We start from the raw sequence: 27,509 nt of genomic DNA, 5'->3' as shown, positions 1-27,509 counted from the left end.
AGCGCGCGCACTGTCACCTGCTCGTCATCATTTTTTCATCGTACAGCTAAAGACTGGAACGACCTTCCCCACCACGTCGCTGCCATCACCACCTTATCTGCCTTCGTGGATGAAGTAACGAATACTCTGTCTTGAAAATAAGATAGTGGCAACCTCCCGTATTTTTGTACCACCCACCCCTTATGTAATACCCCGAAAGGGGTCTTTAAGGTAATAAAATGAAATGAAATGAAATGAAATGGTGGATACAAAAGCAAAACGTACACAGGAAAAGTAATCTATAAATCAATTTTTAAAAAGAGGGAACAAAACAAATGTGCAGATAGTAGAACGTGACAAATTTGTTATTTTGCTGGATCCAATTAAGCTGACCTGGAAAGTGGGACAGTTGTCAAGGCACAACACAACCGCACCTGTGTGGGTGGCAGCTGGGGGCCTCGTAGCGTCTGCATCATGGCGAGCATGGCATGCCCTTCGGCCGCATGGCACAGGTACTTCTGGGTGCAATGCTTCACATCAAGCAGCCACTCAGCGAAGCTGTGGTGAAAGAGCAGCAAGCAGCCATCCTCACGCTCCACGAGCAGCCGTGAGAGCAGCGTCAACCGTCGGCTGAACTCATCGCGCGTCAGCAGCTGGTTGCGGGTCCACAGGCACAAAAACAGCTCGTCTGCTGTCAGGGGCTGCGCAGCTGCCAGCAGCACATGCAGAACCGGTTGCACACGCAAGAACTGCCGCCGCTGCGTGGGACACAGACAAAAAAAAAATATGTTGAAAGAGTTACCTTACATAAACTGGAACATTTCAGTAAGCTGGTGATCAATCAAAGCCATCTAGTAGACACAAGAACAATAGAAAGATAGATTCACTTCGCCCATGCCTGCCTTTCCACCTTTGCATTTATTTAGATGCTAGCTGGTTACAGGCTACATAAACCACTGCATGCATTTTGGCTACTACATCATGAATTAGCATCTTCATATAAGGTCTCAATAAAAGTTGGGGCCTGAATGACAACTAAAAAGCTCAGACCATTGCTTTCTGAAGTCCCAACAGCAAATGCTAGCCGAATAACATCACTCACTGAGAACAGGGCCATAGATATCATGGTGCCAGTCCAGCATGCTGGACATTAAGCTGATATTGTAACGTTGGAATGTGTACATTTGGAGAAGAAGGGAGTTCCTTGTGCTGCAGTTCCTTTTCGATACAGCATAGCTAGTGGAGCAACAAAATATAGCGCCACAAATGAGAAAGATCTACAGTATGAATGCACCTATACAACACTAAAATGTACCAAACTGTAAGTGCTCCAATTGCTGCCTGTTGCCTCACTAGCATAAAAGCACAGATAGGAATTAGTCACAAAGCACAAAAAATGATGCAAGCAACCAAAGGAACAGTGAAAAACACCAGGAGTTGCACTTAATTATGCTTTTGTTTGCACTGCACTTGACAGCTATAATGACATTTAGCTTAGCGTTGTTCGCAGGCTGTCAAACATGACCAATTTTGCCATAGTGTATTGGATGGCTACGATGTGAAAATGCAAAGGATGAAGTACAATTTGCACAAGTAAACAAACAAACAAAGTGAAGAAAAAAGGTTTTGCACTGTGTTGTCCGATAGGGATTGATTGTGCCTTCATTGCATTTCCTTGATTGAATAAGTGGCATTTTGCGAATGCTTACTCAAACCATATTGGAATGCCCGATAGCCCAATGTGCGACTCCTGTTGGTGCAAGAAAACCATTGAGCACCTGTGCTCGCTACGACTTCCAACTCCTCTCTCTACAGACAACCTTAAACCAGATGGAGTTGACACCATTTTCTGAGTAAAAGACATTCGGACCGTGGCCAAGTCCATCGCTGACATAAAAGGCTATCAGTGCACTGGCTTTAGAGACCGTTTATACTCTTGCGCATTCTTCTACATGCACAGTGTTCATTCTTTGCCTCTTTCATCTTCTTATTCGTCCTTTCCCTTACCCCCAGTTTAGGAAAGCAAACCAGACAATTGTCTGGTTGACCTCCCTGCATTTCCTTTTCTTGCTTTCTCTCTCTTGAATGAAGAAATGGTGAAATTGATGTGACAAAATGGTGAATTTCTTGAATTTGTGAGCCTCAGCCAATTAGCTTACCCACCGGCACTATGTCAACTGACAGTGCTGAAGAATAGGTGGCACGCCGACAGCTGTACCTGATGCCTATGTCATGAATGACAAGGCTCAACACGGGCTAAAAAAAGTATGTGAAGAAGAATGATGCAGGGCAGCGGAAAAAAGTTCGGGACATTTACTAAAAGAAAAGAGAAACTATCAAAACAAGGGGAATGTGATGCATGAAGCACGCGGAAGTGAAAAGGAGAAAAATGAAGGCAGCTGACTGGGGCATTGTTGTGGACTCGGAACAGGACAAATGTATTTCCAGCTGAGGTCTGGGGTCATGGAGGAACCGCTTCGGAGACTCAGGCCAGAGAGGAGCCAACCTGGAGATGGCTGGCAACTAGTGGTGTGCAAGCATTCAAATATTCGTATATTCGATTTGAATCGGTTTTGTCCAATTCGATTCGAAGGCCACCTTTACTATTCAAAATATTAAAAGCTTAAAAAATTGCTGTTGGTTATTTTAATCAGCTTCGCCATTGTGCAGCCGCGTTATGTGGCAAAGAATGCAAACTGTATTGCGGTGAAGCATATCAAAAGTAGGAAGTGGGCACTGTCGCAGGACTTCTGTTGATGCTTACGGCTACCTGACACTATCAGCAACCCACATTGTGTTGTTTCTTCATGCATTTGGGCAACATCAGCCACCAGGCAGACATCTCTGTGTCTGCTACTAATCTGGCTAAGTGCCTAAAAACACGGTTTCTAAACTACAAATTTGACTAACTAGCAAGCCTGGCAACGTCTTTAGGCCCTCATTCTAAAGTAGTTGAGTACCATCCAGATGCCTCAATGATAAACTGGATTGAAACCCTGGTTTTAGAGAAAGCAAGTAATGTTCAACAAGGAACCCAGATATGTACTCAACAACAAGTTTCTGAAGAGCCTCCTTCCATGTCAGAACTCTCGAAAGACTTTGATAAGCTTATCAACCAGCAGCAATTTTCACTTGCTTGTGGCAGAAATTTTCCCTACTGCAAGCACAGGTTGAAAGCTGAAAAATTAAATTTTGGGCCAAAAAGAAGAGACATGTGAGTGGTGGTCTAAACGTGGTTTTCACTGTAGGCTTGGCATTGAACAGATGCCTGCCAATACCAGACACTAGTGTGTCCAGTGAGCAGCTCTTTTGAGGATCTGAAGGTATTGCAACATGTATAAAGGTTTCACTGGTTTCTGAACCTGTTGAGCAGCTACCCTTTCCTTCACGACAACATTAAATAAGTGCAGTTATGATACTGTCAAGCAAAAGTGTTGTACTAGAGAATTTTGTTGACCACAAAGCATTTTTCTATATGCCATTTGCTGACACCGGCCACTGTTGCCACAGTGCCACAGAGGCAACTGCCTGTCCACATCAGTGGCACATTCCACCTGGCCAAGCCTGTGTCCAGTGCCGCGCTGGTCTCGGCAGAGTTGCAACCCTGTCACTCGCAACGGAGGCTGATCTCACCACCGTGTCAGAACCATGAAAGCTGATATCTTACGACATGTCGGGTTGACATACACCACGACTTGAAACAGTCAGATTTTTCTGACTTTTTGCTGTGGCTGCAGGTTTGAAACAGCATTAATTGAAGCAACCACCGCCGCCATTTTTATAATCTCACAGCCTCGAACCAGCGCTCTTGCATACCGATCTGCTGGCAGCTGTCGTAGTTTTATGCTCCTAAGGCACAGCTGTTTCGATGTTCGCTACCAAGCTTCTGGCTGTTCGATGAGGTGTTTCATTGCGATAGAGATTATCAGACACTTCAGCGAATTTCTGCCGTTGTCATTAGCGTCACCATGAGATTCAGTGTAGAGTCTAAGTGTGATAAAATCACGGCTGCATACTGTATGCTGTAGGTGCAAGAGAAAGCATTCAAGGCTGAGTCAAGACGGATGGTGGCGGATGGTGGGTTGGTGCGACAGCATCTTGCACGCACAAGGGAGGGAGGCAAAGAGGGCACACGCCGTCTTTGTGTGTGTGCAAGAGGACGAGTGGGGAGATGTGGGCGTGCTAGAAGGGAGGCAGGTAGCGCGCATCTCCACTTCCACTCCGATCGTTGCACATACTAAGAGTGCTAAGACAAGACACCACCGAGACACCTAATAATTGTACTGGCAGGCCTTTATTTATACTTAATTATATTATATTATTATTATAATAATTTAGGCCTTTAAAGCTATTTTCAGTGCGCCTGTGGCGATTTGAGCCCTTGAATGCAGTTAAGGCATGCATTCACTGCATGCCTTAACTGCACTGTATGTAGCTAGTTTAGGGATATTAACGTATAGGATATGTGATGTGTAGGATTACATTACACAGTAAAAGCTCATTAATTCACAACACATTAATTCAAACATCCAGATAATTCAAAGTGACTGCCGCAGTCCACCCAACAATGTATTGAAAGCAATATGTAAAGCATCCAGCTAATTCACACTGCAATCCGCAACGCCACCGATATAATTTGAACTCCATGCCATCATGAATGGGGAGAGTGCTAGTGCGCTGGAGCACACTAGCGGTGCTGGCGTTGCTGCACGGGCTGCGCACCTTTGCTCTTTCCATGTGCAGCCCTTTGTTTAGGCCCGACTGAAGAGAGACACATTTGCGCCTGGCCAGGCATGGCCAACGCCTCTGTTCCAGGGCGCTTCTCCCTCTCTCAAAACCTTCAAGATAAAAACACAGACATGGCGCTGCATGTTTTTTTTTTTTCTCTTTCTTTTTTCATGTTATATCTTAGAGGCTACGCTCTTTCTCTACGAGGTGTTCTGCCAAGAAGCGGCACCTGGTAATGTCTGAAACATGGCGGCCGTGACGTTTATTGGCACTCGCATTACCAAAAAGCATAGCCTTTGAGATTCGTGGCTATTACTCATAGGAAAGCATTGCTGGTTTATGTGTTTCGATGCCACCTATACGTACACTGGAGCTCAGCAGTGTGCAGCCGGTGCAGCTACGAAAGTACACTGGAGACCAATATCACAGAAGGTTGTAGTGCATTTCGCAAGTGCATTTGTAGTCCGACATTCTTGGCACATATCACTTGTGGCCAATCACCCCACGTCGCTTGCACTGCACGTCGAAATGCTGTCCCCTCTAGGCTTCGACACACACGCCGTCGGCTGCTCCCTTCGGAGCATGTGCAGAACGATCCCCAACCCGCGCGCCGCTTTGAACACTTCGAACGGCTGTCAACGACCATCGGCAAAGCAGCGTGGACACCTTTTATTGCGATAGCAAGCACATAGAAACTCCAGGCACATTTCTACCATCGGCATCACCATGAGGTTCCGTATAAAGTCCAAGGGCGATAAAACTGCCGCCATGCAACGTATGCTGCATGTGCAAGTGAAAGCTTGCGAGGGTGAGCCAGCGAATGCAGCTCAATCTCGCATGCGCGAACGAGCGAGGAAGGCAGGGCGGAAGGAGGCACAGTGGTGAAGCAAGGGAGCGGGGGAGTTCTTCTCCGGCAGCTGCAGCTAACGGCGCGGCCATGCAGGTGCCATATCTTGAAAGCGATCTGCGACATGGCCAAAGTGCATGCCTGCACGCGCTTCGTCTTCAAAGTGATCTGCAATGTTTGCAGAGTGCTCATAGTCTCGGTTGCTTCATACGCACTGTGCTTCCTATATTTCGTTCGCATTGAAGCGAGAGATGTACAAAGGTCAATTCCTCCCTCCAGCATTTTTCTACGAGTTTCCGCGGTCATTGAGCGAGATGTGCTCATGTTTACCTGTGCGTGTGCGACACCACACTTGTTAATTTAGTTAGTAAGCGAATGTTTACAAGTTAATACAGTTGATAAAATTACTATCCTTACTTCGCATAGGTATCTACTAATTTGCTATCGCAATTGATTCTACACCTTTTGGGTGAAACTGCAACATTTTTTTTCTCCACATCATGCATTGTGGGTCGGCGCAGTCAGCGTGACAAATGCACAGATGGAGCAAGAGCCAACTCAACGTCAGGCACGTCGGACCACATTGGCCACGTCCAGTTACGTTGGCTGCACCAGGGCTTCGAACTATAGACGTTGTTGTTCACGCCAACGTGATGTAGCGCCTGCACGCATGCACTTATGCTATGTCAGGCTATATATGCGCCTTAACTGAGCGATTTTTTTCTCCGACTTTTGTTAGTTCTAATTTCATATAATTCGACTTTTCGTAGCATCCCCGTGGAATTCTAATTAACAAGCTTTTACTGTGGTTCATTTTCTTTAATTTTAGTCGTTTTGTGTGATATATGTTTTTGACTATGTTTACACTGTGTCCTGTCTGTTTCCAGAGCACCAAAATTTGTGACAGCCTACATTATTTTCTCTCTAACACCAGCTCTGACACCCACAACACTGGTATGTTGTTATACCTGAAGGATACTCTATCATTTCTTTCTTCTCTAGGCTTCCCTTAAAAGGTCCCTGAAACAGTCTGGAAAAATTTTGCAGAGATGTAGGGTATAGCTACAGTAAAAGCATTTTCACTACAGTTTAATTGAAGCATCTTGTATTAAGACAGCTGCGGATGATTACAAGTTACCCTCCTCCCTAGCCATACTCAACCAGCCGACCACAGAGCTTGTATTGCTGTAACCAAGTGTAAAACATCTTAAACATTTAAAAAGACAAAGTGTTCACGATTACACCGCTGCTGAAAACTAACACCAGCAGCAAAGTAAAACAGACATGGTTACTGCTATATTAGCTCAGTGTTTGTCCAGTTGAGCTATGTGTCACCAGGCGGCTGCACCTTGCAGGCCACTCACGTTTGCACCTCCGCCCATCTGGCACAATGCCCAGTTCTCCTGTGTTTACCAGAATGCCAGGCATATTAAATCTCTCTATCATTCTTTCCGGTATTTTTTCCAGTATTCAAATTCTAGGCAGGAGTGGCAATGCTTTGGCCAGAAAAATCATGGAAGTCATGGAGAAATCATATTAGAAAGAAAGGAAGTGCCTGTATTAGCGACACGTCGGTTGTTTTGCATAGCAAAGAGATGCAGTCTTTAGAAATGATGCTGTAATCTACATGCTTCTTGCTATGATGCAACGGTCAGCTTGATGGACAGTGCGCTTGCGCAATCCTGGTATGCTGTCTACTTAAGTAGACAAAGTCTTCAGAATAAAAATTTGTTGCGAGTTAGCGCTTGTCCTGTCTCTGTGTGTATCTTCTGTCCTGTCTTTGAATTGCACATACCAATATTCAGTTCCTCTCTATCGTGGTAGTAATTTTCCGGCGTGAAGTGACGGTCGCAGACGCATGGATCCTGGCGCCGATCAGATACCGACAGCCTGATTCACTGCAGCCCCTCCGCTCACCTGTTGCACTGCAGAGGGACATGAAGCCGCAGCTTGACATGTCACCAGTAGCTAGGCTGGAAACCCACAATGCAACAAGGGTGACTCATGGTCCTCACGAAAAGAAACCTCGAGGACAACACTGACTGCACAGCTTCTATCAACACGAAACACGTTGTAACACAAGCAGACAACACTTGCTGCGTGCTGGAAGTGCTTGAGTGTAGTGATAAATTGCTGTTGCGTATTCTCTTCTTGTTACTTTCCTTGTTATAGAAACGAATTAACCAACATTCCACTTATTACGAACAACATTTGTTCCCCTTAAAGTTGGAAAATAATCGATGAAGCAACCTAGGTAGTCAATCGGACAGCTCGCAAAACTGACATAATGTCCACCAGCTATGTAGATTGTTGCGGGGTGGTTGAAAGCTCAGGAGAGTGGCACCACTGCAATCGGTAGCGGAGCACATCTTTAATACCTTATAATAAATTACGTGCTTTACGCGGAGTGCTTAAACATGTCACTTAATGATCTGGAGGACCCACCTTAACAACTTGGTATGTTTGTAAATTGACAAATTCGTTTCAGGGCCCCTAGCACACTTTTCAAGGCACCATCTTTCGGCTGGAGATGCTTCTGGTGCAGCCCAAAGCAGCTAAATATTTATTACTTTAATCGCGCAAACAAATCACTACATTGCTGCCAGCTGCATCATCGCCCAGTGGCGCTTATCAGAACCATCATTGATGTTGGAACCCGCTGCTCCATGACGGATTAAAAATTAACTCGCAGATAAGCACTGCATTGAAGCAAGAACATAATGATTTAAGAATTGATTTTATATTTGTTTGGCGTGATATTTATATTGACGGACACAGATATGACCGTAAAAAAAATCACTACAACCACAAAACTGGGTAGGGGCGCTGGCTGCTGTTTCCCCTCTGGTATGGTGGCTGATAGAGTGTACTAACCTAAGCACAAGAGCTTCTCTTCTTGCTTTTATGCACTCATGAGCAGCCTTGTTGCCTCACTGCCTCATTTGGACGTCTTTCTTGTGGTACAGGTTTCACACCTTACAGTACAGGTTTCACACCGCACACTTTTTTGTTGATCACAGTGCTGCGTTGAACTAAAGCTGAACTGAAGAAAAGAGACGTCGCACAGTACCAGGTTGTTCGACTGGCGCCATCAGCACACCAGAGTAACCGGAACATGTAAGCAGTTGTGAACTTCCGCTACGTAGGCACTTCAGGTTCTTACTATCAGCAGCGAGGGGTTACATCAGTTTATGAGAAGTATGGGAACAGAAAGCCATGCAAAACTTGAGTTGAGGGCATGCATTTTTTTTTCTTGTATTTTGAAATTTCTCAGCTGAATAACTTCAGACGCGTACTGAATACGCCCTTCACTGCCATTCTTGTCACATTTATCTCTCTAACTGTGAATCTACACAATCTGCAACCAAAAAACTGTGGCTTGAAGTGTTCGAGGGCCCCTTTAAGAAGCCTGACTATACACTACCAGCCGCCCTCAATGAAAAGTGTAGAAAAATATTATGCAAGTTGTGGGGATGCGCGACTCTTGCGCGTCCCCTGATATGTTTTTTCCCGCATGGCACGTCTCCTGTAATCCGGCTTCGCCGCGTGGCCTGCGTGATGCACGCGGCGGTCGATGTGGTTGGGGCGCAGTGCGAGAGATGGCGCGAGTGTTGCGCTGCTAACGCCGCTGCACGGCAGGGTTACTTGGGGGCGCAGGGGAGAACAGGCAGTCTCTTTCCCGGAAGATCGGCGAACAGTGTGGACGTCCCGCGCGCCGACCCATGCTTCTGCGAGACCGCCTCGCGTGGCTGCCTTCGAACGCACCACGGTTCGCGTGACAGTACGCGCGAACGACCAGGCGTTGGGATCCAGCATGGGGCGAACATATTCGCTCGCTATCCGGTCGCGGTGAGTCGGATTTCAAGATTTGTTGCGCGCCCATCGGCATGTTTTGTGGATAGCAACTCGGCTAGCAGGCATTGATCTATGAAAGGTGCAATAAATGCCCTCGTGATTGTTTGCACTACTGTGATGTCGTTCCTTTGTCCCAAGAGCACGGGTGAAGAACACCACATCTGGTGGACAGCAACTCGGCTAGCAGGCATTGATCTAGGAAAGGTGCAATAAATGCCCTTGTGATTGTTTGCGCTACTGTGTTGTTGTTCCTTTGTCCCAAGAGCACGGAGGAGAACCCCACAATGTACAGTGGCCGACTAACTTTTTTGGACCCCGCAGGGACTGAAAAATAGTCCGAAAAATCGAACAGTCCGAAAAAATTTGTTCAGTCAAAAAATTTATTAGGCTTAGAGAGGCTTTAAAAAATCTTTAATAATGCCCTGCCTCATACTATACTTGGAGGCAATCAGATTTCTTTGGATTTGTGCAAGAGTAACATCGCGTCCGTATACAGTCGCCAAGAGCGCCACCATGTTGGCAATCTCCGCCAACAACGATCGCCATAGAGATCTAAAACAAGCCACATTTCTTCGCACCACTTCTCTCTCGTGAAGGCACAGGAGGTGGCGCCAAGCACACAAATGCGAAGCCACAAAAATACACACAAAGATGCGACGTCTCCGAGACACACTTGCTCTGTGGACACACCATGTGCAGAATGGTGACCAAAACTTAAAAAAGAAAAGAAGAAAGAAAGAAAGAAACGAAAAAGAGGATTCCACACTAGGTGATTACGATGATAGTGCTGACCGAGAAAACGGCGTCTCCTGGAGCATTTTGTCAGTAAAGGAAGAGTGGGCATGGCCTTCGAGACCTGAGGATAGCGTGCACTCTCTATTGATAGCATGCGCCTCCTAACCTTGGAGACTATAAAGTGGGTCACTGGGAACCAAGCCTGATCAATACACTGGAATATCCAATATGGCGACATCCAAGATTGGGTAGCGCGGCTCGGAATGAGCGATTTAGTTTGGAAAATCAAACTTTGGGACCTAAGTTTGCCTAAAAAAATTGGTCGCACAAATACATTAGCTCTATGGGAACCCTGACGGTGCATTTATTAAGTCCAGAATATCTATCAAGTTCGAATTCTTGGAGTCCGAAAAATCAATTGGCAACTGTATACGGTACACTGCTTACACACGTTTACTTGATGTGAGGTGCTGCATCACTGCTCCCCCTAACACAAAACACGCACCACAAATCTAGGCATTTCAGAATGAACCATGCCAGTGTCACAAACAGGGGCAGGCATGTAAACGCCAAATACACAAATCACATTTACTTTCTGTTCACATCATATACCGGATTGCAGTTTGATGTGATATGCGATGGCCATGTGCGTAACAGTTTTTAGTGGACACCTGAACGAAGGAGCAACATAGGTGTACAAAATGAACCAAGGCTTGTCGGGGGACCTGTCAAGGTCAGCTGCAAGGCTTCATATAAAATAAGGACAGCATATTGGCATACAAAGTGCAATAACAGAAGGAAACTAGAATAAAAAAAAGAAAGCATGGCAGATATACTAGTACAGCACAGGCGATGATATCTTGTGACATTATGATCTACAACATACATTATAAATGTTCTTGTGCTACACACACAAAATAAAAAATATATTGGCATACCCTATCTCATGATGGCTGTTGACATTGGTGAGATTATCATTCAAGAAATGTAGCAACACAAGGTTCGGCTGAAGACAGATTTATTTAGAATCTGTAGTGGTCATCCTGAAATTTCCATTGCTTTGGCTAAATGCAATATGCACTGTCTCCGGGATATTTCCCTTTGCTATGACACTTACTCGCCAGGACCGGACATGACCGTGATAGCATGAGGACGACTGTACAACGACAATGAAACGACGAAGAAGGAAAAGAAGCAATAACATAAATGAAACAACTAAGGCAGTATGACAACGGCATGACAACAATGGGAGGATAATTCTGAAATCATGACCATAACAGTATAATGATGACAGTGCGAGGACAATGGGATTACCACAAGTATATGATGACGATGATGTGATAACTGTACGACAAGTACTGTATGACGAGAATCAGATGACGAAGCTGGAATGATAATGCAATGACTACAACAGCATGACAACAAAGGTATGACAACAAATGCATGACGACCACTGTATGATGATGACGCAATGACAATAATGTCATGACAACCATGGCATAATCAGAATTGAATGATGACAGCATGATTACAAGGAATGACGTCAACGGAACAATGAAGGTAGTAAGGTGACGACAGCATGATAACACTTAGATGACATTTCTAAAATGATGACAATGGTACGACGACACCATGACGACAGTCGGAAAAGAATGCTGGAATCACGACAATGGAATGACCAGGATAGGATCACGACTTCCGAGCGCATACCTAATGGCTTAAGCTAGTAGATAACTTGGGTATACGGATCGGCGTAGACAGCCCATATATATCACACCTGTGACACCCATTATGTCTATGCTTATATGTCTCGGCAAAAGACAAGGAGCTACACTGCTCCAGCAAGGCTATATGGGTTAGCTTCATGCAGGCCGCTAAGGCTGCAGCAGCACTACCGATTAGTGCCCTTCTTCACATCTTTGTTACAATTGAGCTGTTCTCACACGAGCTATGAGTGGCTAATGCAAGTAGCCACCTGCTCTGTGCCACAAACACAGTGAATTGCAGTGGAGCAGTGCTGGGTCAGTTGGCAAAAGGTTATTCAAGGTTCCTATTTACAGGCCAGTGGTACAGCCTGCTTCACAACGTTCACAATGGTCAGACCCTCATGACATGACAAGATACTTGCCTGGAAGAGGCGCTGACACAGCCACAGGTAGAGGCCATTGAGGGTGCCTGGAATGTGCCGTATCTCACGCAGCGTCACCCACCGCTGGGCAACGCCATCAAGCAGACACTCAAGGTACAGCAGGCATCCATTGCTCTTGATGTGCAGCTGGTTCAGGGCCTCTGCCGTGTCACGGGCACCCAACTGCTGTCGCAGTGCTTCCTCACCATCCAGCCGTGCCAATATGTACTGCTGCATGTCGCGCACTACAGACGCCTTGCGAAGGTCATCCAGGCTGATCTGCATGAACCACAGCCCAAAGCCACCTTGCTGACATAGCAGCTGGAGACAACACAGGACAAGTGCTGAGATTGTGATCACCCGTCACTGCCACAAAAAGCAATCTGTCATGCCTTGTTTCACTCTATATTGCCCTTCCATGATGACATGACTGTGTAATGTTATGTGGGTTTTCCTTGCCTTGTTATTTCGCATTTTCTTTTCTCTTTCTTTTGTGAACGTGTATATGACAATCACATTTGTGCATGGTCACCTATTTTTCTGTGTCATGCTCACGTGACTACATATTGTGAATAAACAAACCTGTTATACATGAGTTGCAGAAGAGAGCTTGAGGTAAAGAGTACCTCAGCTACTACATTTCTTTATGTTACACAGCAATACAGAAATAAGGACAAAATAAATGCAAAAAGGGCAATGACACTAGAAATGATAATGTCACAATGGAGAGTTCTCTCGACATCTGTCTTTGCCACTAACCTTATGACATAAAGTAGACTTCCATTAATTCGACACTTCGGTCAATTTGATCCCAACCAAAGGTCCCGGCTGACACCCATGCATTTCTATGGGCTCAAACTTTCATGATTTTGATCTTAAGATTTACCTTCACCAGATAATTCGAACTTCACCAGTCTGCACTGACGCGCCTGGCCCCTATGGTGACCCCAACAGTAAGCCCTTTAGTGGCAGCGTCCATTTTGTCTGGGCTTAGGGGACAGTGAATACTTTGCACACACGTCATCTCCTGTCGAAAACACCCTATTTTCGGCTTCACCTAGGACGATTTCCAAGAGATAGCCATAGCTCACAATTGTCTGATTATGGCATTTACCCTATTCTAAACATGCATCTTTGCTTCTTTCTTTATTCTTCAGGAATACTGGGCAGGATACTGCCTGCCATGTGTATTGCCTGCCATGTGCAACCGGACACAATACCAAAACCCCCTTCGCGGTGTTCGAGTACTTTACCACATAGCACGGATGCATCGCGGGAGAGCTGCCTTTAGGAGACCGGCCACCGTTATGTGACGCATGCTTAGGCCATTTTTCTTGCTTAAAAATCAGGTGCGCGTAAGATTTCTACTTTGTTTAGAAGCTTTAACGTAATTTCCACGTTATTTTTCCACTTTGGACACATAGAAAGTGGGCGCGCGTTTGGTTCAGGGGCATTTTAGACTGCAGCAAATACTGCCAAATGAATCAGCAGTGTGTTTCGGTGTTTTTTAGGCATCTTGTTTAATTCAACCCACCGGATAATTCGATTAAGTTTGTCAGTCTCATCAGCGTCAAATTAGCAGAAGTCGACTGTATAAATTATGGGGCTTAACGTCCAGAAAATGCACAATGGGTTATCAGGAGCACCGTAATGGAGGGCTCCAGGTTAATTCTGACCTCTTGGGGTTCCTTTAGCATGCTCCTGAAGCTGAAGACATGTTTTCTCTTCTTGTCTTCTTTCTCGATTTTTAATTTTTTTTACTGACCACTGAGTCTGTCACTTTTTGCATGTGGCTTAAATGTGTCATATGTTGTGTCCTTAAATACCATATAATGTGCTAGCAAAAAGTGACGCACAAAAGAATACATACAAGGTCTGCATTATTTCCGATGTCTTCTTACATACACTCCCATTTGCCCAACACCATACTTAAAACTTCAATTTTACCAGCTTGACCAGTACTTTATTCATTTGCTCGAGTGTGTTGAGTGTAGCACCAGGAGTAAAACATCTCACCCATCGATGATGATATGCACTGAACAGAGGAATATGGTGACCGCTAAGGGGCTGTGGACACTGTAAGTGCTTCCCCTCAAGGCAAGCAAGTCAGCTATTTCTTTGGAGTATAACAGCCATCACCACTTGGCTATCCCTGGCTAATTTCCCTTCCAGAGAATCACTTCACCTAATGATGCCTTGCTTTCATGATCTGGCAAGAACTAGGCCGGAATAACACAAAGCTATTCCAATTTGTTTTTATTTCAAATTCTGCCATTAGCCCTCCATGATAGGTCAAAATGGCTTGGGCTTATCGCATATGGGTGAGCTCTATGTCTATACGGGTGGAACCTGAGCCATTTTGACCTATCACAGGAGGCTGATGATTTGTTATAAAAACAGACTGGAATAGTTTTATGTTATCCTGGCCCTCATGTATCTATTGTAGCTATGGGAATACTATAACACACAAAATGACATACTATTTGTCAAAACTGCTCTTTGGAAATATTAAACTTCACTTCCAACGTCCAAAAACTTTGTACATGTGCCTTGGCATCCCCTATTAAATATGTCTTGTTGTACACACTACCTGGGCAGCATAAAAGTGTCTCGCATTTTCTTCATTGCACGCACCTTTCTGAAGCCAGTAAACATCCGTGTGATGGTCTTGCTCTGCCTGCGCGCTGAGCAGACGAGCAACAGCCACTGTGGGAAGAGCTGCTGGTGGGCAGCCAGCAGTTCGGCAATTGTGCGGCTGCCACCCTCAGAGGAACAGCAGTGCCTCTGTTCATCCCCATGGTGGTGATGGTGGCGGCGATGGCCGCGATGACTGCCATTGCCCGTCATACCAGAGATGTTCACCTGAAAATGAAGACACACTCCAATGGGACATGATCTAATGAATCTTTTGTTATATTACATTTCACAAAGCTTTTAAATTTTATAAATTATATTTTATAGATATAATAATAATATAACAACTTCTTTTAACACATACCCATGTCATCCTCTTATCCTTAGTATTAACAACTTCATTGAACAGCTGTGCCTTCCTGAAGGCAAATCTCAAAACATCTTTCCTTTTTAATTGGATAATTCTTTCATGTATGCTTTCTTGATGGCACCTGTGAGTTGGCAAAAACTACAAGAAAGAGATAGCCAATACTAAATTGGCACACAAAAGGGGACCCAGCACCTCCACAATATGGCACAGTACAGTGCTGGCATCCCATCTTTGGCAGGAGATTGAAGCACACGAGGCTTCATCAGAGCCAGATGTGCATACCTGGACAAGGAGTGACTCGTCGACCGAGTCCACAAGCAGCAGACATGGCTGCTCAGGTGGCTCAATCTCGAGCAGCGGAAACAGCACGGCCTTTTTAAATGCTTCATCAGGCCAGCGCGCGCACATCGCAGGCTCAAGGGCAGCTTCAGCCTCACGCAGCCGGTCCCGGTAACCATTCAGCAGGCCTGCTTGTTCACACCGGCACAGCTGACGCACCAGGCCCAGCACAAACGAGGCCACGGCCAGGGTTCGTGTGTCATGAGCCTGGCAAAAGTGGTGCGCCAGCAGGCGCTGGCTAAGCACATGCTGGTGCACCTCTGGGTCGGCCGCTGTGGGCTGTGCAATCTCCTGGAAAAAGGCCGTCTTGCCACAGCCTGGCCCACCAACCACAAGCGCACCACATGTCTTAGACGCGGGTCGCTGGTCAAGGCAGTGGGCCAGCTTGGCAAATGCCCACTCCCGGCAGAGGAACCTGCACCCAATGATTCATCACTGAAAGCATGGATAGCATTCTGTAGCTCTGAGACTCCCACTGCAATATCGCCTTTAGCAGCTAAGGCACATAGAACCAGAAATGATTGAAACATGTTTCTGATGAGCAACACTTTATCGGCGCAATTTTCCCATCATGTTGTTGCAGAGCACAAAATGAGGGAAAGAGAATTATTGTGCAGGAAAGCCTGAATCGTGCACTCTTAAAAATGTTTGCACCCTTTCGGGCTTATCTCGTCCAACAATAATAATCGTTATATGTCTTGCACACCTTTCTTTTCTTTAACACTGCACACCCAGTACATCCAGGCCATAAATGACATGCACGTCATCAGCATGATATAGCATTCTTGACAGGAAAGTAGAGATTGCAGAGTTTTCAAGAAGGGAAACACAAGCAAGGCAGATGGCGATTATTGTTGTGGGCCAAGATAAGCCTCACATATGCACAAAGCACTTATGCAAGTTCGTTAAATAGAGTCCTAAATGCACATGAATTTTGTAAAATATCTGCAAGAGTTCAGTATAACCACAAATTCAATACACTCAAACCTTGTTATAACGAAGTTGAAGGGGGAGTGGAAATTACTTCGTTATATCCGTTACGTCATTATCTCCATTATTATACTGAAATATGTGCCCAATGGGGTGCATTCTAGTGAACATGGAAATAAGACAGCTTTGCGGCCCATGGAACCACCACACAGCCACGCATGCGATGAAATCTGAATAAAGCAACAAAAAAATACCGGCGTGTGCAACACGCTAATTTGCACCTGACGCGACAGCCTTTAGATAGCTTCCTTCTAGTGTATTGTTATGGTTCATCACGTCCGCTTTCTACTTGGCTTGTCATAGTCGAGCATCACGTGTTACACAAAAATAGCGCTCCGCTGTGTGATCGAGAAGGCATGGACTCCTATGGGGATTTCAATAGGAATTTCATTTACTTCATTATAATGAGGTTTGAGTGTATAGCCGCATTCGTTGTAACAAGGTTCGGCGAGGTGTAGAGGGCGATATGTCATCAGCAACTTCGATGATACAGTGAGAACATGTGAGAGCAGCTACAGCTGCATTCAAGTTATTGATATGGTACTACTGAGTATAAGTACATGTGGATAGAGTTATACGAGCTTTGCAAGATGGAACTACGGAAGGAAAGCAGATTTGAAAAAGAGGGAAGGGTATTGCATTCATAAGGCTTACAAATATTTATACAGAATGCGTCAAAACCTCACGTGTACCAGGGATGTTAAGGAATGCTAACATGCTGCCTTCTTGAGCTTTCTTGGCATGGGAAGTAATAATAATCCTGCTCCTAACCCCCTTCCAAATCCTCTATCATTACAATGCACCACATGCACCGATATTAGCTCTGTAGGCATGCCACAATGCCCCGTTCCTCACCGATATGTGCAATTCCTGAATGCAGTTCTCCAGCAAATGCTTCGAATCAATGGAGGAAAGAAGTGAAACAGCATTTTTGTTTAACTTTCTCTGTAATCGTTCATGCAACTCACATAAATAAATAAAGAAGAAGCCAGCAAGAAGACGCAGTGAAAAGCGAACCTGCGCCGGTTGCAGCCGAGGCCATCACCGGTAGTTGCCGCTGGCTGCAGAGGCGAGCTCATGGCCACGATCGGCAAGTGGCGCGCAGCTGCAGGCCCTTGCTCCTCGCTGCCGTCCCGCTGCAGGGCGCCGCGAAGCCCTTACGCTGTCTCATCCTGCATGGACACGGTGAACCACGTGGTTGGCCGAGTTGCTGCAAGCTCTACAACACAGATGATGCCAACACAGTGCACTACTTCCAGCAACCAACAGGGCATCACATGTGCATAATCGCTCGTTAGTGCCAAGAGCGACACTGACAGACAGCTCACGTCAGCCTGTGTTGGTGCTCTTCCGAACAGAAACTGTTTTCCCTTCACAATCAATTCCTTTAGCTCACAATTAGCAGGCAGCACAAGTTATCGGTTGCTTGCTCGACTACAAGCAAAAACAAAAGCTTAAGCGAGAAATTCAAACAAAGAAATACCTTCGACGAAAGGAGCCTTGCTGGAAGAGAGAGATACCTTCCACGCATGCCCAATCGAAACAACACAATCAAAGACGGGCCCAACTTGTTCTTGCTGGTATCAAAGTGGTATGTGGGCAGCGTGGTTCTCAAACATGAATAAAAGGAAAATAAGTTTTTGAGGTGGAGCGTGATTTGCCTACTTTCCCGAGTTTGGCAAGGCCGCTGTTGGATCAGTCACTATCTAGGCAGATACATTTATGGATATACAGGGTGTCCTAGCTACCTTTAGCTAGAGTTTAAAAATGTGCTGATGCACTCTAAGACGAAGCAACAAAATGCATGTTGCTGACCATTGTATACAGTAAGTCATACTATTTTTTGTATTCTGCTCAACTGCATAATTAGTCAAGATTATTTAACCAACTCTGGAAGCAACAAAGTTAGGCAAAAAATTCTCATGAGAAAGTTGTAGAGCGCTTTGTAAAACAGCCGATCATAAACCGCCACGAGGGAAGCACATCGGTAGCATAAATCACACCGCTAATGCCTGCATCACTGCCCTGTTGCCTAAGCGGCAGCACACCCTGCCACATTTCAGGGTCATTGCACAATTTTGCAGGCTCTGCATGAGGACACCTGATTAGCAGTATAAGTCAGTGCCACAATCACTGACACTGAGGCAGGCGCAAGAGGATGAAAGAGCATGTCCCGGCCACGGCGGCCGCTTTTCGATGGGGGCGATATGCGAAAACACCCCTTTACTTAGATTTAGGTGCACGTCGAAAATCCCCTGGTAGTACATATTATTCCGGAGTTTCCCAACTACGGTGTGCCTCATAATCAAATTATGGTTTTCGCACGTAAAACCCCATAATTTAATTTTATTTTTTTAAAGAGCATGATCGCGGCGTTGGAACTCGGTAGAAAATGACATAGTTTCATTCTCTCTGCATGCGACTGCACCACGGGGGAACAAGCAGACGAAACGGAAGTACATCTCTGTTGGTACGGTACGAAGTAAAACAAAGACACGCAGACATTTGGTTTCTATGTTTTATTATTTTTATCAACTTTAATTCGTCTGTTAATTGAAGCAAGAGATTAAACAAATAACTGATGCTGCCTTGGATAATTCTCGTGGTCTCGTGTCGCTATGAGCAACGTCACGGCACCGCCATGCACGTAGCGCACTTGAGCGAGAGACATTGACTCTCCGGCTGGGAGAGCGCCACCCGCGAGGAGAACAGACGGCATTTGGTTTCAAATTTAAGCCTTTTCCATGGTGCGCAGTGGTGTAATACTTAGCAGACACGATTGTTAGCGTGCTTTGTATGCATTGCGCTCGTCAGCTCAATATGGACAGACCTGGTGAGGTGTCTTTAAAGAGACACTAAAGGCAGATACTAAGTCGACGCAGACTTAGTATCTACCGCGACGTGGACTGTTTAAACACCATTCCAGAAACCTCACAATGCTTGTTTCCTCCCAAGAAAAGACTAAGTTTATGAGAAAATTGTATCTGAAGGGTCCGAATATCTTTTTCGAAATTCAAATCTCCCGCCACCCAGTCGGGGAGCAGTGACGTTGCATACGCCATCACCGCCCTTTGCTGCCGTCGGCAAGTAAAACGGCGCCCGACAGGCGGCGGCACCCAGCCAAAACAGAGTGGCGGATTCGCCGCTACACCTTATTTTTGGTCAAGTGGCATAGATCAACCGGGCATCCCGCGACATCACATGGAAGTTGAATTCTCTGCTACTTGCAGTTTATGCGAGTTTCGCGAGCCAGGAAAGCCAGCGTGGCATTATGCGATCAGGAAAGTACTGAAACGCGAAAGCATGGGCGGCGCAAAGTCGAGCAAAAACGAAGCCTTTCAACCGCTCGCGTCACTGTCAACGGTAATTTTAATTATTTTTTTCTAAACATGAAAGGGAACTGGGCAAGTAGCATTTTATTTCAACTTATTGCACAATACGAAGTCGTTTTTTGCAACGTGTAGCTGAGTGCTAGTGACAGAATTTAACTGAAGAGTGCTTTCCTCATTGGGCAAGTGCTTGAATGTCCTTGGGGAGTCCCTAATCATGTCCTGCATTTACCTCGACTTCTCGATTATCAAGGCTCTGTTTGCAATAATATTGACGCCTTAGAGATTCTCGAGCACTAATCTATCACTTTAACTTGACTTAGTATTTGCCTTTAGCGTCCCTTTAAACGGCAACTCCGGCGGTTTTTTGACCATGTCAAGGTAATAGAATATTTAGGTTCCCGAGGCCCCCCTGTCACGAGTCTAATAGGAGAATTGTTCCGCAACATATCAAAACAGGCGGATTTTCTGCATGTAAGCACCGTTGCATCACTCTGACTTGCACTGATGTGAGCGACCACACACCTTCGAAAACAGTGAGTGGGAGACCGTAGTACGGGATCATTCTTCGTATGCTCTTCATGCACACAATATGTTCCGTTAAGCTGACACAGATGAGGACTTTGTGCGTATGATCGTTCATTTAGAGAACGCATAGTTTTCTTGTGGAAACGCCGATGCCAGTATTGACACCATTGGCAGCTGAACAAGGCAGTTCTTTACGCTGCTGTATCGAAGGGGCCTACGCTTGCTGCCCATTTGGAACACAAGGCGAGTGTGCACCTCGGAACCTAAATAATGAGTCTGCATGACAATATGTAAACATAACACCCGTTTTCGTAGTCACAGGTAATTTAGGGAAGTACCGGCGAGTACGGCTGGCAGCTTTCCATCAAAAACGTATCGATGTCGATACTGCTCCGTGTCGTCAATTCCCGCTTTGTGTGTGAACTGTACGAAATGAGGAATAGTTTATTTCAAATCCGTGCAGTTAAGCTGAACTACAGAAGCAGTTTTCTTCATCCTAATGGCTTAATTAGCTTCAGGTCAGTCGCTTACGTCCGCCCAGTAATAGACGCATGAACTCCACGACTGTGACATATGGGCTTAAGCTCGGCTGAAGGCGATCAGCATCGGCTCAACCTGTGTGTGCAGATGGCGAGGGCTGATGTTTGTGCAGCTAACAAAGCGACACCGCTTGCCACGCCCTATCCCTTTCCCATCCACAGAGAACGCAACTTCTCGCGACAGCAACTTCTCCCGCCATGCACTAGCTCACGATTGTCGCCGCCTTGACACTGTCGTCTGCATGATCCCGGCATGCTCTGCATGGAACACGCTCGATGTCATAGACAATATGGCCTGTAACTGAAGAGAAGGTAAAATAGGGTGCCCGAGGCAATTCATTAAATTCATTTGTAAAAGGCCTGTGCAACTCTCAAACCTGCCATATTGAGGATATGAGGGAAGTGTTCAGAAGAACATACTACTGGATCTTGCCGTTGAGTGCGGGAGTTGGCCAATGTTGAAGAGGATTTTGAGATGAAACTGAAGGTTTATTTACATTATTTACAGTAATACAGTAAAACCTTGTTAAACTGTACCCGCTTAAACAGTAGTTTCGTTTTAAAAGTACTAAAGTCAAATCCCCGACTCAGCAGCCATTGAACATAATGTGTTTTGTATCCGCGTAAACCGTACCAGCTTATTGCGTACGCATCGGTTAAAACGTAGCGTTTCTCCTTTTCGTCGCGCAAACATGCGGTGCGTCGTCTCCATCGGGTGGCCTGGCAGAACAACAAGCCTCAGAGATCGGAACAACGGCCTCCAAGCGCCCTGTGCGTTTGTGAGTGAAGCCACATCAACATCAACATCATTTCGGCGCCGTGCCAGGGTGTGTTGTGGCGTCGTGCAAGCGAGGACTTATGCCATGCCGTAGCTTGGATAAAAAAAGACGCTGGGTGCTCAGTGTAGAAGAAAAATTAGACATTGTTCGTGTCATCGAACGTGACACGAAGAAGTCGGTGCTGGTACACGACAGGGATCTGCTGTTGACTACGGTGTGTGGCATTTGAAATGCGAACAACTTGCTCGGCAGCGTTGTTGCGACCACAAAGAGATGTTGGCTACAAGGTTCAACTTTTCGCCATCGTTGCCTCTATGGTTGCCAAAGTGCCGACTAGCGACAGTGATGAGGAAAACACAGAAAGCGACAGCATCGGCGGTTCAGGCCCAACAGTGGCAGAAGCTGCGCGTTACGTCAGCCTCATGAATGCAATCGTCACAACGAGAACAGCACCTGGAAATGAAAAAGGCGCCCCGGGACTTCTGCAGCACTACCGCGCGCGTGCACGGAGAATACGTAACGCCAACGAGGAATCTGCCATGCGAGTGTTTGCCCAGAAGAGGGGGCTGGCTAAAAAGCTGGCACGCAGCTTCAGTAAGTTTGAGGCCGCTGTCGTCGTGCTAGGCCGCCGCGGCATCAAACGAAAATAACACTTTTGTCGCGCGAAGTGAATAAATGCTGCATGTTTTTTTCCCTTTCACTGCACTCTCTCCGTGTTCCATTTTCGACAGGAAAGTGGGCGATCTCACGCTATTTCAGTTAAGCAGTACTACCGTTTAGTATGTACTTTTTCTGAGCTCCGGCCAACTATGGTTTAACAAGGTTTCACTATAACACAAAGTAATGAACAGTCATAAAGTCATCGATGGGTGGCAGCAAATTGGACGCTGCGGCCTGTGGGAAGAAGAACGAAAAAAAATGGATGAATGAAGGAGAGAATTAATGTCTTTTCTCCCTGTCTCTTGCTTTTTAACCCCTTCGGTCTCTCGGGGTCACGTCACTTTCAGCCAATTGTCAAGCTCGCTCAGGTGTCGTCATTTTCCTCCAATGGTAGGTGCCCGTGCAAGTGTTGTCACATTCGGCCCATGGGGTCGCTCCAAGGGCTCCACTGTCTGATGGGTGACTTACCACCAGCGTTGCCTTGGTGTTGCCTCCCCGCTTGAAAGCGCCCAGCTGGAAGAGACGGGTTGTTTTTGAACGACCTTTCAGAGCTGCTTTGCTTGGGACCAAGATCAACTACCCGGAACCATGTCAGCCTCCCGTTCCACTTTCGGGAAGAGTCAAGCAAGGGCTTGTCTTCCGAACTTGTCAACTCGCCAACTTGTCTGACAGGTCCGGGAATGTGTTAGACGTGCCCCTGCACACCCTAATTGGAACGCGACGGCGATTTTATGAGGTCGGGAAACTCGAGTGATGCCAGGAAATGGGTCCGTATCCAACAATACCAAGTGAATTTCATCGACATCTGTTGACATTTAAAAATTGCCGGAGTTGCCCTTTAAGTGGGAGTCCTCCGTGGTGTTGTGGCTGTGCCTACTACATGTATTAATTTAGCCACTGTTCAAATAAATTAATTGTTTGCATTTTTCGATTGCAGTTCTTGGGCGCCAGTTCCTGCGTCGGCATAACCGAGCGAACAAGCACAGCAAAAGATGAAAGCGAATGCGGAGCGCAGCGGGAGATGAAAGACGTGTGAGGAGGAAAGCGGAGGCAGCTAGGTACGGCAAAAGCATGAGAAGTGTAGTGCTGCGACAATGGCTACGAGATGGCTCGGGGGTCTGTCAGCAGCTAGTGTTCCTGTATATGCTCCCGCAGGGAGCAGAGTTGCGCATAACTTTTCCAGCGCTGCTCGCAACCCTATTCGCTGAGTGATATCGCATGGTGCAAGATGACGTCAAATGATCAACTTCGGCACTGCGAAGCCAACTTTATGGGTACGACGCTGACTCGCTTTCGTCAGTGCCATCGAAATTGCGATCAGTGGACTGTCGAGCGTGCGTTGCAACGATCGGCTCCGGGTTGCAGGTAGGGTATTCGACAATATTAAGTTAATGACTTTGATGAAGTGGTAGGAAACACATCTTTTCGACACTTGTATTCCAGTATGACGGGGTACAGCGCACCAAACTGCGCAAATCGCACGGAAGGTGGCAAAGTTTTTTACGCGGTGCCATGCAGACGGACGAGACCCGGCCAGCTCCGAAAGGACATGCGAGATGCGTTCACCTTGTTTACAGAGGTGAGTTCGGCTTGTTTACACTAAAGCAGCATTTATCTCAAGTAACACTCCTGTACATGCTGAAATGCTTACCCTGGCATGAAAGATTGCTCACTGGTACGATTTTTGGCCTATATGTGTAGTGCAACACAGACACGGGACAAAGAACGAACCACACGTCTGTGTCGTGCTGCACATATACGCCAAGAATGTTAACTTACCAACTTGCCCAATTCGCTGTATTGCTTGTACGATTGTTCTGACTATGCGGCTCTGGAACAGTGTGTTCAAAACAGTAAATACTGGCAGATACAATTTGCCCGCTGCACCCTGGTTTTTCTCTACTCTTTCTTCTTCTTCTTGTTTTTTTTTTTTTTTTTTTTTTTTTGTCGGCATTCTGATTTTTCGTGTAAGGTCAATTCATGGGCTGGTGTTCATTGTTTTGTAGTAAGCGAAAACATTGTGCGCTCCCACTGATGAGACATCTGTGATAGCTTCAGCATTTACCACCCACAATATGTTGCTTGTTCGATCAGCCTTTGTCGACGTGAGGAATGTAAAATTCTTTTTGTATGTTTCATAAGCGCTGTGCTATAGTAAATTAACCTGAGTAGTATGAAGAGATAAAATAAAATGTGTTGTCATATTACAGTCTGCAATGTGTGAATAATTTGCAAGTTTGCCATCTTATGTGATTAGCGCAATAAATATAGCCTGTTGTTACTCTTAATAACTTGTTGCCTTTCCAGTGTCTTTGAATTCTGCCCCTCAAGGCTCTAAGAACTAGCACTCACCCCCTGCTGCCACCAGCCATTGCTCATCCATTCCCTTGTACGAAATAAATTTGATCTAGAAGGTTGTGCATGTTCAATCTTTTTCTACTTGCAGATTTGCTGCTACGAAGCAGCTAAGTTTGAGGTATGAATCGTAAAAATAAGCTTTGCATAAAATGTGCGCACGTGAACATTTGAACTGCGTTTAAATCTACTTGTCTGAACCGCATATATCGCAAACGTGCAGCTGCTGTGAACGACGGTTAGTGATGAATGACAGTCACGGTTAACGGTCACTGACATAACCGCAGGCACGATAGTTCTCTTGGCGATGCTCATTATTCGTCTGGTTTTGGCAGGCAAAATGTGCTCACATAATGGTCCACCACATGTGTGTGAAGTTTTCTTTAAGCACCCTTTAAAACATTTCTTGCCTTGCGGCCTCCGTGAGAAAACTTCATATGAAGTGGGCTAGGAGTGGGCTAGGTGACAGCAGTACCGGCAAGATGCTCACCCGAATATTTTTCTTCGTGCAGCTTCTCGATTGCCTGGCTGTTCCCGTTGAGTGCTGTGCTGCTCCCTTTGGCTGCAACATTTCTTCGTGTCCAGCTGGCCTCTGCTCTCAAGGTCGGCACGTGCAGTGCACTGACGATGCGCGTCTGAACTGCCCTATCACCTTGTGCGATAGCCCTGGCCCGTTCATCAGCGTATCTGGCGACCCCCTGCACGCCTTTGCCTACGCCTCACTGGATCAGCCGGCTATCAGCGGTCTCCGTGCTGCTATTACGTCATCTACCGAGGATATAAAAGCATTGCCCCCAGCACCCTTCTTGAGTGGGCTAGGTGGCAGCAGTACCAGCAAGATGCTGACCCGAATATTTTTCTTCGTGCAGGTATGTTACCGCAAAGGAACTCATTGTATTAGATCTGACTATCGGTTTCTACTGCTGTTCCTATGCCCACATGATGTTGTTTCCTGTTCTTCACAAATGATGTATTGCTTGAGTCGCCTTCTGTTGAGCGGTGACATGGAAGTGAACCCTGGCCCTCCAAAGAAAAATCCTGGTCTTCACCCTTCCCCCAAAATTCACATGGCTTCGAGTAGCCTTACGAGAACCGTGGTAGCCGCTGCTTCCACGTCACACGCCGACGCTACGGTTGTTAATGCTAATGGCGCTGTGATTGCCAAAATGCTGTCTGAACTGCTAGATGGGCAGAAGTGATTAGCTCATGACATAGCCGACATAAAGTCATTCCAGAAAACTGTCGACCAGCGTTTCGAACGTCTCGATTCTCGTGTGACTGCGCTTCAGTCTTCACCACCGGAAAACTACGACGTCTTACGTGCTCAACTTCATTCCTTGACTGTTGCTGTGGCGCAGCTGAGTAAGAAAAATGATGACCTCGAAAATAGACCTCGTCGCAATAACTTAATCTTGTATGGCATCCCAGAAGACCCAAATGAAGATGGGGACGACTTATTAAACAAGGTGTCAAACGTCATCTCAGAGATATTGTCGATCCAATGTCCAAGAATCGAACGCTGTCATAGGCTTGGTAGGGTACGCGAGGACCGTCCACGTCCTGTTATTCTGAGAATTTTGGACTACTCCGAAAAAATAGCCATACTAAAGAACGTGCACAAATTTAAAGACACTGACTACCACACAACCGAAGACTTCTCCTTTAAAATTCGTGCACTCCGAAAAAAACTTTGGGAAGCGTTTCAGGTATATCGCAACAATGGCTCAGAGGTGAAGCTTCGCTTCAATTACATTCTCATTGATAAATCTCGGTACGGCTGGAACACTGATAAGGATGCCCTTGAGAAAGAACACAGGCAGTCCCTCAAATGCACAGCCCGACATTCTACTACGCCTTCTGTTTGACGTCCTAAGCACAGTCATGAAAAGCTCTCGATTATGAATATTAACGCTAGAAGCATTATAAACAAATTTCCTGACTTCTTGTCTCTTGTGTGTTCGCACTCCCCACATATTGTGGGCAATACGGAAACGTGGCTTCACAATGGCGTCCATGATTCTGAATTCACTTCCCCAGGCTATGTGGCGATACGAGCGGATCAACAGAATAGCAAAGGCTGAGGGGTCGCTCTTATCGTTCGATCTGACATTAAGTTCTCCGTTATGAAGGCGCCAGCAGACATTGAATCTGTCTGGTGCAAAATTTTTCTTAATGAACAGTCCATTGTAATCGGCATTCTTTATCGACCGCCAGGTTCATCTGTCGATGTATTGCACATCCTTAATGATTATTTGAACATACAAACATTCAAACTTTCTAATCTTATTTTGATGGGCGATTTCAACGCACCAGGTATCCATTGGCCATCATTTACGTTTTCTGGTCGGGATACATCCATCTGTCAAGAATTGCTGAACATTTCCTTGTTCTTTGATTTAAAGGAAATTGTTAACGAAGCAACAAGAGGTGACTCGCTGCTTGACTTGGTCTTTCTCGGTTCAAATATTTATCAGTGTGGTTTTGAATGTGATATTGTTGATGGAATTTTGGACCACAAGGCTGTGGTAGTTACTATTAACTGTCTTGTTTTTGCGCCGCTGTCGACTTTCACCACATTTCCCGATTTCGCTCGTGCTGATGATATTGCTATCACCGATTTTCTTGCTTCTTCTTTCGATGCATTTCACACGATTAGTCACATGGGTGACATCAACGAACTAGTCAGCAAATTTGAAACTATTGTCAGTGACTGC

General features: G+C 45.9%; 1 protein-coding gene across 2 annotated transcripts in view; it reads right to left on the bottom strand.

The window, feature by feature from the left end:
* The window catches only part of LOC142578633 (uncharacterized), a 174,054-nt gene that overhangs the window by 106,458 nt on the left and 40,087 nt on the right, over nucleotides 1-27,509 (bottom strand). For both annotated transcript variants that reach the window (XM_075688061.1, XM_075688060.1), the window contains 5 exons: nucleotides 17,623-17,777; nucleotides 15,559-16,030; nucleotides 14,907-15,134; nucleotides 12,273-12,551; nucleotides 414-737 (listed from right to left, as the gene is read on the bottom strand). In XM_075688061.1, coding sequence (XP_075544176.1) covers nucleotides 414-737; nucleotides 12,273-12,551; nucleotides 14,907-15,134; nucleotides 15,559-16,030; nucleotides 17,623-17,684 — 1,365 coding nt within the window. In that variant the 5' untranslated portion in view covers nucleotides 17,685-17,777. The remainder of the gene's footprint in view (nucleotides 1-413; nucleotides 738-12,272; nucleotides 12,552-14,906; nucleotides 15,135-15,558; nucleotides 16,031-17,622; nucleotides 17,778-27,509) is intronic.

Source organism: Dermacentor variabilis, chromosome 4 (genome assembly GCF_050947875.1).
Source record: "Dermacentor variabilis isolate Ectoservices chromosome 4, ASM5094787v1, whole genome shotgun sequence".
NCBI classification, from domain to species: domain Eukaryota; kingdom Metazoa; phylum Arthropoda; class Arachnida; order Ixodida; family Ixodidae; genus Dermacentor; species Dermacentor variabilis.
The sequence above is the reverse complement of the archived record's forward strand: the minus strand, read 5'-3'. Positions and strand labels throughout refer to the sequence as shown.